Source organism: Pleurodeles waltl, chromosome 10 (assembly GCF_031143425.1).
Source record: "Pleurodeles waltl isolate 20211129_DDA chromosome 10, aPleWal1.hap1.20221129, whole genome shotgun sequence".
Taxonomy (NCBI): Eukaryota; Metazoa; Chordata; class Amphibia; order Caudata; family Salamandridae; genus Pleurodeles; species Pleurodeles waltl.
In genome coordinates, this window is record NC_090449.1 from 1,028,827,147 (window position 1) to 1,028,843,991 (window position 16,845).

A 16,845-nucleotide genomic window follows, 5' to 3' on the forward strand; every position below is an offset into this window, starting at 1 on the left:
CAGTTAGTCCAAAACAGAGACTCACTCCGTTCTTTTATTGATTTCTCAGATGCCTGTGCCAAAACATGTGCACTAACTATGGGAAGAGGCTGCAACACTGTCACAAAAGCAAGCACTAAAACCTGTTCTTTTCTCAGAAAGGAAAAGGCATCTTTTATAGATATCTTTGATACTCTGACATCCCAAGCGAATGTTCAGACCAGTTCTGAACCTCAATCCATCTAACAAATATAGCAGAATGAAAATTTCACATGCTGACTTATGAGCAATTATTTCCTCAGCTTAGGAAAGGGGACTGGATATGTTCCTTGGACCTGAGGATACATATTTCCAAATTCCAGTAGGAAGAAAACAAAATGTTTTTGAGGTTCACCTGGGCAAATCCTGCTTTCAGTGTGAAGTTGTAATAATTCAGTCTGAAATCAGCACCTCAGACTGTTTCTTGGTGCATGGCAGTAGTGGCAGTATTTCTTCAAAAACGGAGATTTTCATTTACTCAAATCTCAACAGTACTTGGTGGTAAAAACTGTGCAAGGCTTTGATACAGCCGTTATATAATGTCTAGGGCTTCATGCCAGCTTACAAAAATCTACATCAACCCTAGTTCCCAACGGTAAACAATGAATCCAAGACTAGGAGACGTGTGTCCTTCAGAGTCCTGAATGTCTGTCATTTTTCAGATGTCTTCAAATTCCTAAAACGCCTTCTCCAACGGCTTGCTCGATGTTATTGCTTCTGGGGACAACGGCTTCCTGCATTTTCAGTGTTCCAAATGCTGGACTCTAATAGAGGCTTCTTTAGCAATTTTTAACTGTTTAGTGGTCTCAATGAAAAGGCGCCTGGGAAGACTAACTACTCACTGTCCACTGAGCAGTCTTTGAAGTGGTGGTGCTAAAAATTGAAGCCGATTAGTTCACCAGACTTTCATGGCATTTATACCTACTGTGACAAAGAACAGAATTATAATCCAAATGGACAACACAACCACAGTACACCATTTCAGCCAACAACTTGTTAAGAGATCCTGAACTCATTCTTTGAAAGACAGACAATCTGTAATTGGTGCTTGGCCACAAACTTAACAGACCTTCAAAATCCCAAAGATAAATGGCTGATACATTTCTTTGTAGAAAACCATGAATCTTGATGATATACAAGATGACATTTGCTCAGTTTCTGGTCATCCTCTAATAGATTTCAGAATGCCCAAATTTTACCCCCAGGGTGTGAGAAGTGGGATCTTATAATGTGTGTGAAAAAGATAACTGTGGTCAGAGTATTAATAAAACAGCAGCTATGGATATAGTTCCCTTGCCTGTCTTGGAAGTCCCTCTCCCCATATATGAGTTTTTCAGATGTTTAACAACTCTAGGGTTTATGTGCATTAACAGAGACATTAATTACCCAGGTCAAAGGATAACTCCTATATTTGGTAATTTAGATGTAAATATTTCCTGATGCTTGAGTAGCTAAAACATTTGGGTCTCATTTGTGTATAGAAAGGCAAGGATGATTATTATAGACTTGATGGACACTGCAGTTAGGTTTACATTGGCATGCAAAGATTTGATATGTTACACATGGACCCTACCACTCAGAAGTCTTGAGATTGGAAACTGAGGTGGATGAGATAACTAAGATGTTGTGTATCCAAAGGAAAATTTGAAGAAAATCAGCCTGAATGAAATTACCAGTAGTGATTGGTTACTATTTAAATTAATGTGAAAATCTGTCCTGGTGTATATTAATGAATGACGCAATGAAATTTGAAAAAAATATTTTAATAAATGTGTATACTCTTCGATGGACATGGAGTTCCTTTCAGTCATGTAATGTTGTGGGGGGCTGGGGCAGGGGGGGCGGTCGTTATTGATTAGACGTAGGGTTGCAGAGTAGATTTTGATGTTTTTTTCCCAAGGAACACATTTGCATACAAATTAGCTCCCTTCAGTGCTAGGGACTGCTATGGCAATGTATGCTGTATGGCACAAAACATATTTTTGCTTTTATTCATTGTTTTCTTTTTTTGTTGTTGAAGGCCCTGCACCGCACTCAATCAACAGAACAAGCATTAACAAAGCCAAAAGGTTGGCACAAGTCTTATTCAACCATTGGGATGTAATACCCTAGTTATGGGCAGGTCCATACAGTATGGTAAAATCCTGCGTCAATGTGGACACATCTGGGTCATTTTACCTGTGTATCTAGGAAGATTCTCCTGATTCTTTCAGTCAGAGTGCCTCTTACTACCCATAATTCTTTTCAAAAGAATGGTTTGATGAATTTACATTTTGAGGTTTTTTTTTTTCTTCTTCCCAAAACTGACTATAGTTCCTTATATTCGCACTGATTTCTGAGTTCCTTTTAGGTTAGATGGAAACAATCTAGTGGATGACAGCATTCAGCAATTAATTTACGGACTGGCATGTCATCACAAACTTTGTTATATTGATCCTTAACCCACTGATGAAGGCTCTTTTTTAACCTTCAATGTATTTGTCTTGAAGGTGCTTCATGTTAGTCACAATGACCATTCATTGTATTTTATGCAAGTTTTCATCTGACAAGACTCTAGAATAGTACAGGTATTTACCAGTACTACTTCCACTTCCTTAAAGTTCATATTTTCTCTGCACTTGATTAATTTTTACTAGTACATGAAATGATCTGAGAATATTATTTTTCGCGTTTGATATTTAAACTAGTAAAGTTATGTATTACAAAGCCCAGTTATATCAAATGCTTTACCTTGCTGGTTGTGGAGCACAGGGGGCCAGAGTGTTTGAAAATGGGAGATAAGTTGTCATTCATCCTCTGCTGTTTCTCTATATTGCAGCCAAATAGAGCCTTTTGTTTTTTGTTGTTGTTTTTTTTAGCAAAAATATGCATGCCACCTTTAGATGTTGGCATTTTTTTAAACTTTCTTTTGTTGCACACTTTTTGATGCATATTAAATGTTTTGAAAAAGAAATGTAGCTTGCCAAGGCCATGTCTGTTGGCACTGCCAATGCTTGTTTATGTTGGTCTTGAGACTACCTAGAATTATAGCCTTGAATGCATCCAGAGAACGCACCTGAACTAAAGAGAAGCCTTTGTTCATTTGGAAGTAGTGCGCTACATTTTGCTGGAGCAACTCAATAGATCTTGTCTCTCAGCCTCAATGCGTTAAGTATCCATGTTCTCCTGTTTGGCACACTTAAACAGAGCCAATGATGAGCTACACAAGGAGTGATCAGAAATGCCAGGTGCCAGTATTTGAGTAAAGGTCATTTTGCTTGCCACCCACTGGGAACAAGGTGATTAAGTCTAATGAAGGATTAGTGACTTATAGGAAAAAGGTAAATGCCTTCTTTTTTGGGTGGCAGTACTGCCAGGGATCCCATAGCACCAGTGCCTCAGCTCATTTGCTGAGTAGTGAGTTTCTGCTTGCTCCTGTAATGCAGGAGGTTTGAGAGTCTATTATAGGGCCCATAATGGAACTAAGTCTCCTCTAAGCTGGGTGGCTCCGGATAGTGTCTTAGTAACCAACTTGTATAGCGATTGTAGTTATTTTCACTGTTGAATGAAGGGCATCTACATCCATCAGAGTTCCTGTTCGCCCATGGAGGGTCCCTGAAACCAAAGTTTAGCTTGCCGGTGTTTATTCAGGTGATTTGCAACCCCCCTGCAACCTCTGATGAAACTCAATGTAACACTTTAGTATACCATTATCTTCTAGGATGTCTCCTGTAGAAGAGCCGCTTCACGGCTATTCTCCAAATAAGTGGCAGCACTGCTTCTTGTCTGATTTTAGACCATTGACATTCTATGCTGATACTTGGAATTTGTGATTCTCCCATGATACTAGTCTCATTTAGAAGTTAGGTTACTGATTGTTGGACTTGGCCTCCCAAACATTTACCTTCACCCTTCCTCACCTTCACCCTTCCTGTTTTGCTGAATTCGTTTTTGTTGGCCTTAGGACTCTGTGCACTTTCACACTGCTATTCCATGCTAAAGTGCTTGAGCTCTCTCCTTTAATCTTGATTTACTTGCACATTCCTAGTAAATTGGTATACCATATACCTAGGGCTGGTAAATTAAATGCTACTAGTGAGTCTGCAGCACTTATTGTGCCAACCACTCACGTGACCCCTTAAAACATGCATATAGCCTACAATTATAGCCTGTATGCGGTTTTAAACTGCCAATTCGGCTTGGCAAAATAAACTTCTCGCTAAAACTCCCTCCCCCTTTTTTTGTGTGATTTTGTTTGTTCTATATATGTCATCCCTAATGTAGGCCCTATACATCTCATAGGGCAGGGTGCATTGTAATTAAAAGGTTAGATATGTACGTTTAAGTTGTACATGCCCTGGTAGTGAAATCTCACATTTTATTTTCTCCCACTAAAGGATACCATTGGGTTACCTTATTGCATTTAATAAGTAATAACTATTGTTTGGAAGTGGGTAGAAATACCATATTTGGTATCTAGTGGATTGCAATTTCAAATTCTTTTTAATGGTACTCTTATTTTAAGTCACAATTATGAAAATGTGAGTTTTAGAAACTTGGCATTTTCTTAGGCTGTAGGCACCAATTAGGATGTTTCCTGGGTTACATGACTAGGAGTAGTTGGCAGTTGGCCTTTGTGTATTCCTCACGGACAGCCACACAAGTCACTAGATGTTGACAGGTTGGGCCATCCAAGACCGGAAGCAGGGTGGAGCTGTACACAGCCTTCTGCTTCAGCTCACACACACAGAACCTCACACAAGCCTATTGTGCTTGCAGATGGACTGGAGCCAGAGCAGAGAGGCAGAAAATTCTAGACAACTCTACGGGAGGTAGGGAGTAATCTCCAGATGTTTCCTCCACTTCCTACAGGGCATGAAGTATAAAAATAGGGCTCCTCAACACACTCTGCAGTTCACTTATGGACCTGGGGAAGGACTCTGAGAATACTGCCATACTGCCTGACACCAGCCCTGTGCCCTCAGTAGACTGCCCTGCTACTGGAGAACTGCTTTCTTGCTTGAACCCAAGACTTCTAGAGTAACTCCAAGGGGTAGTAGACTGGCCTCCTTATTAGAGCCTCAGGGCCAGAAAATACTCCAACCATCTTGAACCTGCACCTCAACCCAGACTGAGTGAGTGTTAACCCCCCCAAGTGGTTCCCCTCCAGTCCTGGACCCATTGAAATTATGCTAAAGGTACCCTGGTAGCCCAAATGCAAACCTTCGGACTTAAAACATTTTCTGCCAAACATTGCCCTAAGAACTAATAGGATCCCTGGACCTACCTGCTTGCTGATCCACCCAAGTTGCATTGCAGGTCAGCCTACGTTCCTCTTTGCAGCATCAAATCCTGTTCAGCAGCGTCTTGCAGCTATATCCTGTACATTAGTCCCGCAGGAGGTTTCAGGTTCAATATAAAGAGGCTAAGTCCAGACTAAGAACACTTCACTGTAACTCTGACCAGAGGCTCCTCGACAACAACACCTCCTCCTCGGACACCACTGGGTGCCTTGCCCTGCTGAACTTGACCTTCTCTGGCATTCTTTTCAAATTTCTTATACGTTTGAAGGTTAGTGGAGACCTGGCCCAATCCACTTTGCACTTCATTGCAGTCAGCATTAACTTTAACGGTGCCACGTTGATCTTGTAGGTGCCATTTTTCACATTAAAGTTTAAAAGTTCATAACTTCGTTTGTAATTGTTTTTTGATGCTTTTTAGTCAGATAGTTTATTAAAATTTACTCTTCTAAAAAAGTGTGGCATTTTCAATGTGTTTTCCCTTTAGTACTGAATAAGTGCTGCATATATACCTTACGCATTGCCTGAAAGTTAAACTTGACTGCTTTTGTGCTAATCTACGAGAGGGTTAAACGAAGGTTAATGTAATGATTTTGCGGTTCACCCTGGCAAGAGCTGTTGCTTGAGTAGGGTTTTACCCACCTCAACCAACATCCCAGTTTGTCACAATGATGTCTTGTGTCGTCTCACCAAAAATATAATTGATAGTAAAAGTTACTAACGAAGAAGCCCATAACATGGTATCCGCCCTCTCCTGAAGCACCCACCCCCCTCCCCAACTCCTCCCCATTAACGTCTGTCGCCTGTAGGAATTTTGCCGTCCGATGGCCTCACCTCACCTTTGCAACACTACTCACACTTCTGAGAATTAAGAGAGTGGGGTCTTCATGTAAGTTTCTTTTCTAATAGCTATTCTCATGGCTACTTCTAACTGCGGATTACCTGACCTTTGAATATCCCCCAGACTGGATGAGATAAATTTAGTTTTAATACTCCTGTGTTGCAATAAGTAGTGTTCTGTGGCTCCTGCTACCTCCATAACATCCCAAAAGTGGCATAGAGGAGCCACAAATAAGCACCACTCCTGTATGCTGATGTCACTTCCTTTCTTTCTGTGCCTTCCGACACATATCGGGAGCTCCACTTGCATACTTTGTCAGTCTTCTGATGGCTCCAAAATGCTAGGGAACTAGTTCCCCACTGACAATTACTGAATTCAAGCAACACAACTTTTCCCTTTGGTGCTTGGGGTCTGGGAAATACTTTTTTTGTAAGAAAAGCGTCTGAATGCAATACAAGAACGTGATGGCAAAGTTGTACCTAGCATAGCACAAGACTAGCTCTAAATCTTTGGATAAGCCTCCCCCTCACAGTCTTCATCCTTGGGACCCATTACCGGGCCCGTTCTGACTCCGGTATGGACTTCCACTCTGCTGTCAAGATTTATACCAGTTTATGCTGTCCCAATGTTGCTACTGATTCCAGCAGTGCTGGGGAATGATCTAGAGCAGACGCCAATGTTTGATCCAGAAACGACAGCTGCTCCAGCTTAATTAATGTCTCGCAACAAAATTGTCTAGCAGCCTGACTCTAATCCAGCACCTCGGTCAGTTTGCAAACAGCCGCAGGCTCCATTTTTTTGGCTCTCCATTTTTTTTTGGGGCTCTCCATTTTTTTTTTTTTTTTGGCTCTCCATTTTTTTGGCTCTCCTTTTTTTGGTTCTGACCTGATGATGCTTTATTGCCTTAAACCTTGATTTACAAAATGGTATTGGGCTTGATGCCTCCCTGAAACAGAGCTTGACTCACGAATTGGCTAACGACAAAAGAAAGTGCCTCGGTTACAGTGGTGGTTTGAAGGGTAGCTGAAATACTGGAATTGCAGCTACCCTCCACTGAGACTAAAACAATTGTCTTGACAGAAATTTGTTAGCCTGGGCCGGCAATATCTGAACCATTGCTCCAGTTTAATGGTGCTGTCATAGATACGTTGATGGCTGCCTGGTTTAAATCATGTTCTTGCTTGCCTGGCAGTTGACCAGGGGACATAGGCCATTGCCTGGTTATCCTGATTTTTTTTTTTTTTCACCAAGCACCCTATTACAAGCTTAGACCAGTAAGGTAAACCTATTTAATTTCCATCCAATCCCCCAAATATAGAATCCAAAATAATGGATGCTTTTGGTAACCATGTTTTCTCCTGCCAGCCTGGCGTTTCACAAATTGTTTGGCTAATGGCGCAAATGCATGTGCCCTTTGGGACATGGTCTGTGATATCTAGCTAGACCATTAGGACTTTGAGTGCCCCTCTGGCGATCTGTGACAAACATGCCTACCAAACCTTGTTCCCTTATAGGTTGGAGACCGATTAGTCCACCTGACCCTGTTGACATGGTACTGTGGGGTAGAAGCTGAATTCAGATGTGGTTTTGCAAAATTAATTTGTCCACAGTCAATAGGCTAGTGTTCAGCAATGCTTTCAAACCAAGAGTGAATGTTCTCCTAATTTGAGATTATACATTTCTTTGTTTTCTTTGCCTGTAGTGCGTACAGGACCAATAAACAGATAATGCTACACGTTTTGTGACTAGTACAGGTGCTGCTTTCTTTAACCGCTATGAGTACCATTGATGAAATACGTATTTGATATCACCAGACTCCAAGGGTTCAGTGCATCAAAGCCCTTGTTTGCTGTGTTTGTGTACCAGTACTCGAAGTATGATAAAGCAAAATGAAAAATATTTTTTGATTATGTAGCATATCTGTGTAAATGATGTCAAGCTTGTATCCTGTAAAAGAACATACAGAATTCCTTCATAAACGTCTTACCTTGGAAGATAATCCTAGCTTTAAAAAGTGTATTGTACATAATAGTGTTAAATTCATTAGCTATGAATTTGTTACTGTGATTGATGCTTTATTTTCTCCCTACAGTGTGATGCCATTAGTATTTTGGAAAAAGAGCATGACTACACAGATGAACATTTTGACTTCATTCAGTCATACATCCGACGATTTTGTTTACAGTGTATCCTTTACGGTTTATAACATGCCTGTAAGTCTTTGTGTTTCCTTGGTTATATAGTCACTCATTTCCAAGTCCCCCTCAAATTAAAGAGATGATTAGGTGTACCTTAAATCAGAACAATACTTGTTACGCAATTGCCTTTTATTGTGATTTATAACCTATTCTTGCATGTGCTGTTTTCAAGGAAATATTTTGAAAAACATTTGGTAACTTGCTGACAGAAAGTTTGTCTCTTTTTCGGCACTTCTCTTCATTTCAGACCAAATGTAGCGCTCTATTAAATGTTGAGTTACTTGCTGAATAATGCAGTAAGAGTATAGTGAATGTCATTGTGAACAACTGTTTTACTAAAAGCCTGTTGTCAGCCGTGTTTGGATAATGTAACATTGGTTTCAGAAGGTCTTGGATGTGCCACGATATTCTAGCACATGCTGGAATGAGCAAAAAGGCATATTTTCAGCATAACTGGTCTCTGCATCTATGTTACTTTAATTCAGCTGTGTGTCTTATTTACTGTATTGATGCTGCACACAGTTTGTGAGCCTCTTGGCAGATAGCCCAGGTGTGGTGTTTTGTAAGAAAACTATACTTTGAGTATAATTATTATTAGGTTGAGTGTAAGCGATCGACCTTGTGTATACTTTTAATGGTGTAAAGCAATTTCATTTGTTGGTTGCAGTGTCCTTTGAAAATTCTTGCTCGCTAGTGGTTAGTACTGCCTTACCACCCTCCTTTTTCTGTTTCAGAGCAGTGAGCAACTACTGTATTATTCCGCTTTTTCTTTATCTTTTGCTGTGACAGGCTATTTTTGGTATTTCTTTGGTGCTCCCTTTCATTTTGGGTTTTTTAGGCTGGTAGCTGCCTGCGTTTTATTGCAGCATTCCGTTCCTCCTATCTCCTCCCCTGTCGTTGACATTTGTTTTGGCTTTATTCCAGTGCTGTCCTCGTTTACCTCTGGCTCCTAAAATAAGTACAAAAGACACGCTGGTCGTTTAGCTCACTGCTCATTAAAGCCACAATATGCCCTTTTTGATAGAATGGAGCTAAACCTAGAAGCAATGATGTAAAACTTGCTTAGCCTTGCATCGCATCTCGAGTCTCTCTCCAGGGCCCCTCCCTGCCAGCACTCATTATATCGCACACAGTGCATTGCTTATCTTCATTGGAACCATAAATCTTCTCAGGCTGCTCTGCCCCTTGAAATGCAGGCAAGAATGCTTGCAAGACTTCATTATGTTAAAATAAAAAGAAAATACTTTTCCAGCTTTTGCAGTCATCTCGTCTCTCCTGAAGGGCTTGTGATTTCTGATGTCAGTAGCCTCCTGTGACCATCAAAACATGGCAGAAAAAGACAAAAGTATGAGACAGGGTCTTGCCAATTTATGTGGCAAGAAATGTCCAGTTCTGAATTTCTAATGCCAATAGGTCTAACTCAAGAAAATGCAAAATCTATTGCATTGCAAATGCCTGTTGGGTCTTTCATACAGACAGCTTTGACTGTTTGGCAAGCAATCATGTTGTTAGAAAACACACTACTACACACCGAATAACCCACATGTACATACAGAAAGGGACTTCTGGACAGCACCTTACAGCCATCGGCTATTGTGGGTCAGCTGCCTTTAGGCATTAGCCTCAGCCATCTGGGTTGGTATCGGATCATGGCATTTCGCTGATGTGCACTACTTAAGTAGTAGTCTAGTCACACTGGCATTATGGCTATGCTTTATTTGTTTGTAATGTTATTTTACTGCGTGACCCAGTGTAGGAAGGAAGCCTCTTTCTAGCCTTGTTACCCCCAGTTTTGGCCTGGTTGTGAGCATATGTCAGGGTGTTTTACTGTCTCACTGGGATCCTGCTAGCCAGGGCCCAGTGCTCATAGTGAAAACCCTATGTTGTCAGTGTGTTTGATATGTGTCACTGGGATCCTGCTAACCAGGACCCCAGTGCTCATAAGTTTGTGGCTTATGTGTTCCCTGTGTGGTGCCTAACTGCATCACTGAGGCTCTGCTAACCAGAACCTCAGTGTTTATTCTCTCTCTCTGCTTTAAATTTGCCACTGCATTCTAGTGACCAATTTTACCAATTCTCATTGGCACACTGGAACACCCTTATAATTCCTTTGTATATGTTACCTAGGTACCCAGGGTATTGGGGTTCCAGGAGATCCCTATGGGCTGCAGCATTTCTTTTGCCACCCATATGGAGCTCAGACAATTCTTACACAGTACTGCCACTGCAGCCTGAGTGAAATAACATCCACGTTATTTCACAGCCATTTTTCACTGCACATAAGTAACTTATAAGTTACCTATATGTCTTACCCTCACTTGGTGAAGGTTAGGTGCCAAGTTACTTAGTGTGTGGGTACCCTGGCACTAACCAAGGCGCCCCCACATTGTTCAGGGCAAATTCCCCAGACTTTGTGAGTGCGGGGACACCATTACACGTGTGCACTACACATAGGTCACTACATATGTGTAGCGTCACAATGGTAACTCCGAACATGGCTATGTAACATGATCCCCCGGGTCTCTAGCACAGAACCCGGGTACTGCCAAACTGCCTTTCCGGGGTTTCCGCTGCAGCTGCTGCCAACCCCTCAGACAGGTTTCTGCCCCCTGGGGTCTGGGCAGCCCAGTCCCAGGAAGGCAGAACAAAGGATTTCCTCTGCAAGAGGGTGTTACACCCTCTCCCTTTGGAAATAGGTGTGAAGGGCTGGGGAGGAGTAGCCTCCCCCAGCCTCTGGAAATGCTTTGATGGGCACCGATGGTGCCCATCTCTGCATAAGCCAGTCTACACCGGTTCAGGGATCCCCCAGCCCTGCTCTGGCGTGAAATTGGACAAAGGAAAGGGGGGTGACCACTCTCCTGACCAGTACCTCCCAGGGGAGGTGCCCAGAGCTCCTCCAGTGTGTCCCAGACCTCTGCCATCTTGGATTCAGAGATGTTGGGGCACAGTGGACTGCTCTGAGTGGCCAGTGCCAGCAGGTGACGTCAGAGACCCCTCCTGATAGGTGCTTACCTCTTTCAGTAGCCAAGCCTCCTTTCTTAGTAACCAAACCTCCTTTTCTGGCTATTTAGGGTCTCTCCTCTGGGCTATTTCTCAGATAACGAATGCAAGAGCTCACCAGAGTTCCTCTGCACTTCCCTCTTCGACTTCTGCCAAGGATCGACCGCTGACTGCTCCAGGACGCCTGCAAAACCGCAACAAAGTAGCAAGACGACTACCAGCAACATTGTAGCGCCTCATCCTGACTGCTTTCTCGACTGTTTCCTGGTGGTGCATGCTCTGAGGGCTGTCTGCCTTCACCCTGCACTGGAAGGCAAGAAGAATGATCCCGTGGGTCGATGGAATCTTCCCCCTGCCAACACAGGCAGCAAACTTCGGCATCACCGGTCCTCTGGGTCCCCTCTCATCCTGACAAGTGTGGTCCCTGGAACACAGGAACTGGGTCCAAATGTCTCCCACAGTCCAGTGGCCCTTCTGTCCAAATTTGGTGAAGGTAAGTCCTTGCCTCCCCAAGCCAGACAGCAAACCTGTGTACTGCGTGATTTGCAGCTGCTCCAGCTTCTGTGCCCTTTTCCAAGGATTCCTTTGTGCACAGCCAAGCCTGGGTCCCCAGCATTCCGTCCTGCATTACCCAACTCGCAGAGTTGGACTCCAACGTCGTGGGACCCTCCTTTGTGACTCTGAGTCGACCAATGTCCTCAGATTTTCTAAGTGCCTGCTCCGGTACTTCTGCGGGTGCTGCCTGCTCCTGTGGGGGCTCTCCGAGTTGCTGAGCGCCCCCTCTGTCTCCTCCTCCAAGGGGCGAGATCCTGGTCCTTCCTGGTCCCCAGCGGCACCCAAAATCCTTAACCGTGACTCTTGCAGCTAGCTAGGCTTGTTTGCGGTATTTCTGCCTGGCAACACTTCTGCAACCTCCAGGGACATCTTCCATCGAAAGGAGAAGTTCCTAGCCCTTTTCGTTATTGCAGAATCTTTGGCTTCTTCCACCCGGAGGCAACCCTTTTACACCTTCATCCGGGGTTTTCTGGGTGTCTGCCCCCCACTGGACACTTTCGTGACTCTTGGACTTGGTCCCCTTCCTTTACAGGTCCTCAGGTCCAGGAATACGTCTTCAGTGTTTTGCTGATGCTTGTCGTTCTTGCAGAATCCCCTATCATGACTATTGTGTCTTTCTGGGGTAGTAGGGTAATTGTACTCCTACTTTTCAGGGTCTTGGGGTGGGGTATTTTGGACACCCTTACTGTTTTCTTGCAGTCCCAGCGACCCTCTACAATCTCCCATAGGTCTGGGGTCCATTCGTGATTCGTATTCCACTTTTGGAGTATATGGTTTGTGTTGCCCCTAGACCTATGTCTACCTATTGCATCCTATTTTGATTCTACATTGTTTGTACTACTTTTCTTACTGTTACTTACCTGTTTTGGGATTGTGTACATATAATTTGTGTATATTACTTACCTCCTAAGTGAGGGTATCCTCTGAGATACTTTTGGCAAATTGTCACTAAAATAAAGTACCTTTATTTTTTTAGTAACTCTGAGTATTGTGTGTTCTTATGATATTGTGCTATATGATATAAGTGGCATAGTAGGAGCTTTGCATGTCTCCTAGTTCAGCCTAAGCTGCTTTGCCATAGCTACCTTCTATCAGCCTAGGCTGCTAGAAACACCTCTATTCTACTAATAAGGGATAACTGGACCTGGCACAGGGTGTAAGTACCACAAGGTACCCACTATAAGCCAGGCCAGCCTCCTACACCCAGCAGTTGTACTCTTCTTCCAGGCTGCTCTTTTCTCTTCATCTCTGCTTCCACCACCCTGATAACTCTGCTTCCTCACTCATCACCTCTGCTGCCTATTTTCCCTATTGATACCCTCCTCCTCATAATTTTTGCTTCGATGGCAGTGAGTGACCTGCCCAAGCCATGGCCCCTTTCTTCTTCGTCATCTTCATAGCATTACTAGCGTGTGCTGCATCTGAGATAGACCACAGGTCACACACTCATAAGCAAGGGGCTGAACCAAAGCCTAATCTATGTATGTTGAGTATTGGGAACAATAGGCCTGTCTACAGCCAGTTAAACCTATCAGTATCTGGGATTTTAAAAAATGGGTTCAACAAATGAATAGCAGCCTTGATTTCCTTCTGGGCATTCATCCTAGCAGAGAAAAACAGAGCTGTTTGAGTGCCTGGGACCACTGCTGTTCAGCATGCAGCACAGTGGCAGTCCTTCAGTAATTTTTTCCAGGCCTTTGAGTATTATGCCAGAATAGTGTTCTGCCCTTTTATCTGTTCCTGTTATTCTCTAGTCTCTTCTGTGTGGTATATATTTCATGCTTCTCCTAACATTTGTGTTTTAGCCTTTTCAGTATTGGTATAAGTCTCTGTTTCCCTTATTGTTCTTCCGCGGAAACCATGTACTTTTGTCAGGGATATGCTTAGTATGGGGTTTATTGATAAGTAGTAGTGTTTTCCTGATGATTTCTTACTCTCACATCACATGTTACCAGTCCATAACCTTATTTCCTCTCCTATTACTCACTGACTTTATGCTAGTCTTTGACCACGTATAGCACTCCGCTGCCTTTTAGCTATGATCAAGCTATAGAAATATCATATATACATACACACACACACACATACATACTCTGTAGTTTTCTAAAGTGAAAATGTATTTTTAACTCAACATATGTAGGAATACCAGCCCTCAACATTGAGGAGAGGCCCATGAAGTACCATTGCATTTCAATGCTCATAGGATCTTCATTGGCAGGCCAGATTGCTTCAAATAAACATGTTGCTGTTAAAATGATGTGCAAAGTTTTTGTTTTGTTTTGTTTTTGTTTTTAATTTAAAATGTTTATTGCTAACCTATGGATGCCATATTCAGGTAGTAACATGCTTTCTTTTTCATCTTTTTAGGTCTGATTTTTTTTTTTACCGCTCAGCAGTCACATTTTGACCTCTTGCTAACAATATACAAAATTTGGGCTTTGGGAGGCTCCTTCCAACCATTGGCTTACTTCAATCAATTTCTTTTCACCATGACTTGATGCTTTATTAATCACATCTTGGCTTAGCTAATGGAGCATTTATATTTCAACTAATGCTATTGAGTGTTGTGATGTATGCTTCCCCGCCACTCAGGTGCTTACATTGAACTATTTAAGGCCCTCCTCTACATCAGTGGCCCTCTTAGTCCTCTTCTGTGTATCAAGTGTTTTTTTCTCTTCGGCCTCTCTCTCCTTTCACTATGCACTCCTTTTTTTCCCCTTACTCTTACCTCTGGTATCCTTCACCTGCCCCTTTTCTTCCCCATTGCGAACCTTGACGCCCTTGACGATCATTCACTCTTGTTTGTTTCTCCCACCTTCCTTCCTCTCTGCCTTCCACTCTCTTGTGCTCCTCCTGTTCAATCTTCACTCCTTCCTGTATGCTGCTCATCACCACCCCTGCCGCCCACCATCTTGCATCCCTTCTCTGACCTCCTTCGATCTAATTTGTGCACTCTTGCCTCCTAGTGGCTTCTCATTACAGCCATTAGTACCAGGTATTTTCTGTTCTTGTTTTTCTCTACCCTAGAGTAAATCCATGACATGGCAACCAAATTGCACTTTTGAACTACACAATCAAAATAGATCACAATTGCGGGATACGGGGACGCTGCCAGCTGACTAGAAACCTTGAATCTTAAAGCCCGGGGTGGACTTCATCCCCAGGCTCCTTCACCACATTCCGGCTTTAAATTTGAACGCGCACTTCACGCTGCGCTGGGACGGGGACTCTGCCAGCTGACTAGAAGCCTTGAATCTTAGAGCCCGGGGTGGGACTTCATCACCCAGGCTCCTTTACCACATTCCGGCTTTAATCCCTGCTGGAAAATAGTAAGTAAGGAGGAATTATATATTTTACTACATTAGTAGCCTGAGATGGGGAAACGGAAAGCCACAGATACTGTTGTCCCCTTGAGTGGCGTTAAGAAAGTGAAAACCAGGTCAAATAACCAAGCTGGCACTGGAACTATTACAGATCGGAACCCTCTTCATGCTATTGATTTATTATTCGAAGAGGTTGAGGCTATATTGCGAAGTAATTCTCATTTGTCACGTACTACTAGTCAAGTGTCCAAGAAGGAAAAAATACCAGAAATGTTTACTAAGAGTAAGAGGACTCAAGCTACTGGGATGTCTGATGATATTACCCACGACTAAGGAACCTCATGCCCTGGGGGGGGGGGTGGGGGGGGGTCGTCCCCCTTATATTCCCCTGGTACATTCTGGTAGAGATCCGGGAACTTCAGCATGACAAAGGGAGCGCTATACTTGGGCCCTGGAACCTTTCCTTTGCCAGTAAGTCCAGTTGTTAAGGTGGTTCCTAACATTTTGCGTGCAAATCGATTTAAACTTTTGGCAGAGGATGAAGATTTGTCTACTTCTGCAACACATCCAGTAGCAGGAGTGGTTGCCAATGTTAACACTTGGACCTCTTCTCCTCCAGTTCTTGTCCAAGGGCTCGCATCCATAAAGTAATAGATTTAGTTCCTGTTCTTCAGAAACTTGATGAAATAAAATCTATGATGTTATTGTTAATGGGACTTATGAAGGAGAATATACTTCAGAAAAATAGTTGTAGATGCCATCAGCCTTCTGGGGAGAAAAGAGATGTTGGGAATACTGTTCCATTAAGGTCTGTACAGGGAACTGGTAATTCCCCCAAGGTGGTAGCTTTGCCCTCGCCCCTAGACAATCCAACCACATCCAGCACAGGGGATAATCAGACAGTACATGCAAGTATTAGGCAGCAGCATAACCAGGATCTTAATCCCAGGTATCATCAGGGATCTCATGTTCATGCTTCTGTTCAACCATGTGCTATAAATGACTGGTCAAGGGAAGAGGGTATCTGTTTACTTCCTGGTAGGTTGGTTAATCCTTCTACATCTCTTGCTCACTCTTCCCAATCATACACTGAATCTAAACCCCAGCAAGTTCAAAGGTTGGGTCTGGGATACAAAGATCGTACAATACATATGATTGATGGGCCTAAGTTATTGCCAGATGCCTTTGAGAATGAAGAGTCTTTGACCAACAAAGCTATTCATTGGCTACGAACTCGTCACAATTGTCTTTCAGTTATTCGCTCTGACATTCTCATGGTAGAAAGGCACAGCGCTGTGGGGTCAAATTATGATTTTACTTCACTCTGTCTATCCAATAGGGCTCTGGTGAAGCAATTAATAGACTTCGAAGCATGTGCACATTATTTAAAGCCTCTGAGAGGGATTGGTATTAGCCTTGTTTCTCAGCTTCCTGATTCTGGTTCTACGAGAAATTCTACTTTTACTTTAGGTTGTCAATCACAAGTAGAACTGAAAACCCCTTCTATACCGATAGTTACTGGATGACTAAATGTCACACAGGAAATGCCCTTAGGGCATCTAATGGGGTTATACACTCTGAGGGAACTGTTATCCTTTCTGCTGGTTCTGAGTCGTCCAAAGCTAAGTTAT

The 16,845-nt window shown here is 42.9% G+C and overlaps 1 protein-coding gene across 2 annotated transcripts in view; it reads left to right on the forward strand.

Moving 5' to 3' along the window:
* DYNC1LI1 (dynein cytoplasmic 1 light intermediate chain 1) overlaps positions 1-16,845 on the forward strand; it is a 417,576-nt gene that overhangs the window by 197,127 nt on the left and 203,604 nt on the right. For both annotated transcript variants that reach the window (XM_069211991.1, XM_069211990.1), the window contains exon 6: positions 8,231-8,324. In XM_069211991.1, the coding sequence (XP_069068092.1) occupies positions 8,231-8,324 (94 nt within the window). The remainder of the gene's footprint in view (positions 1-8,230; positions 8,325-16,845) is intronic.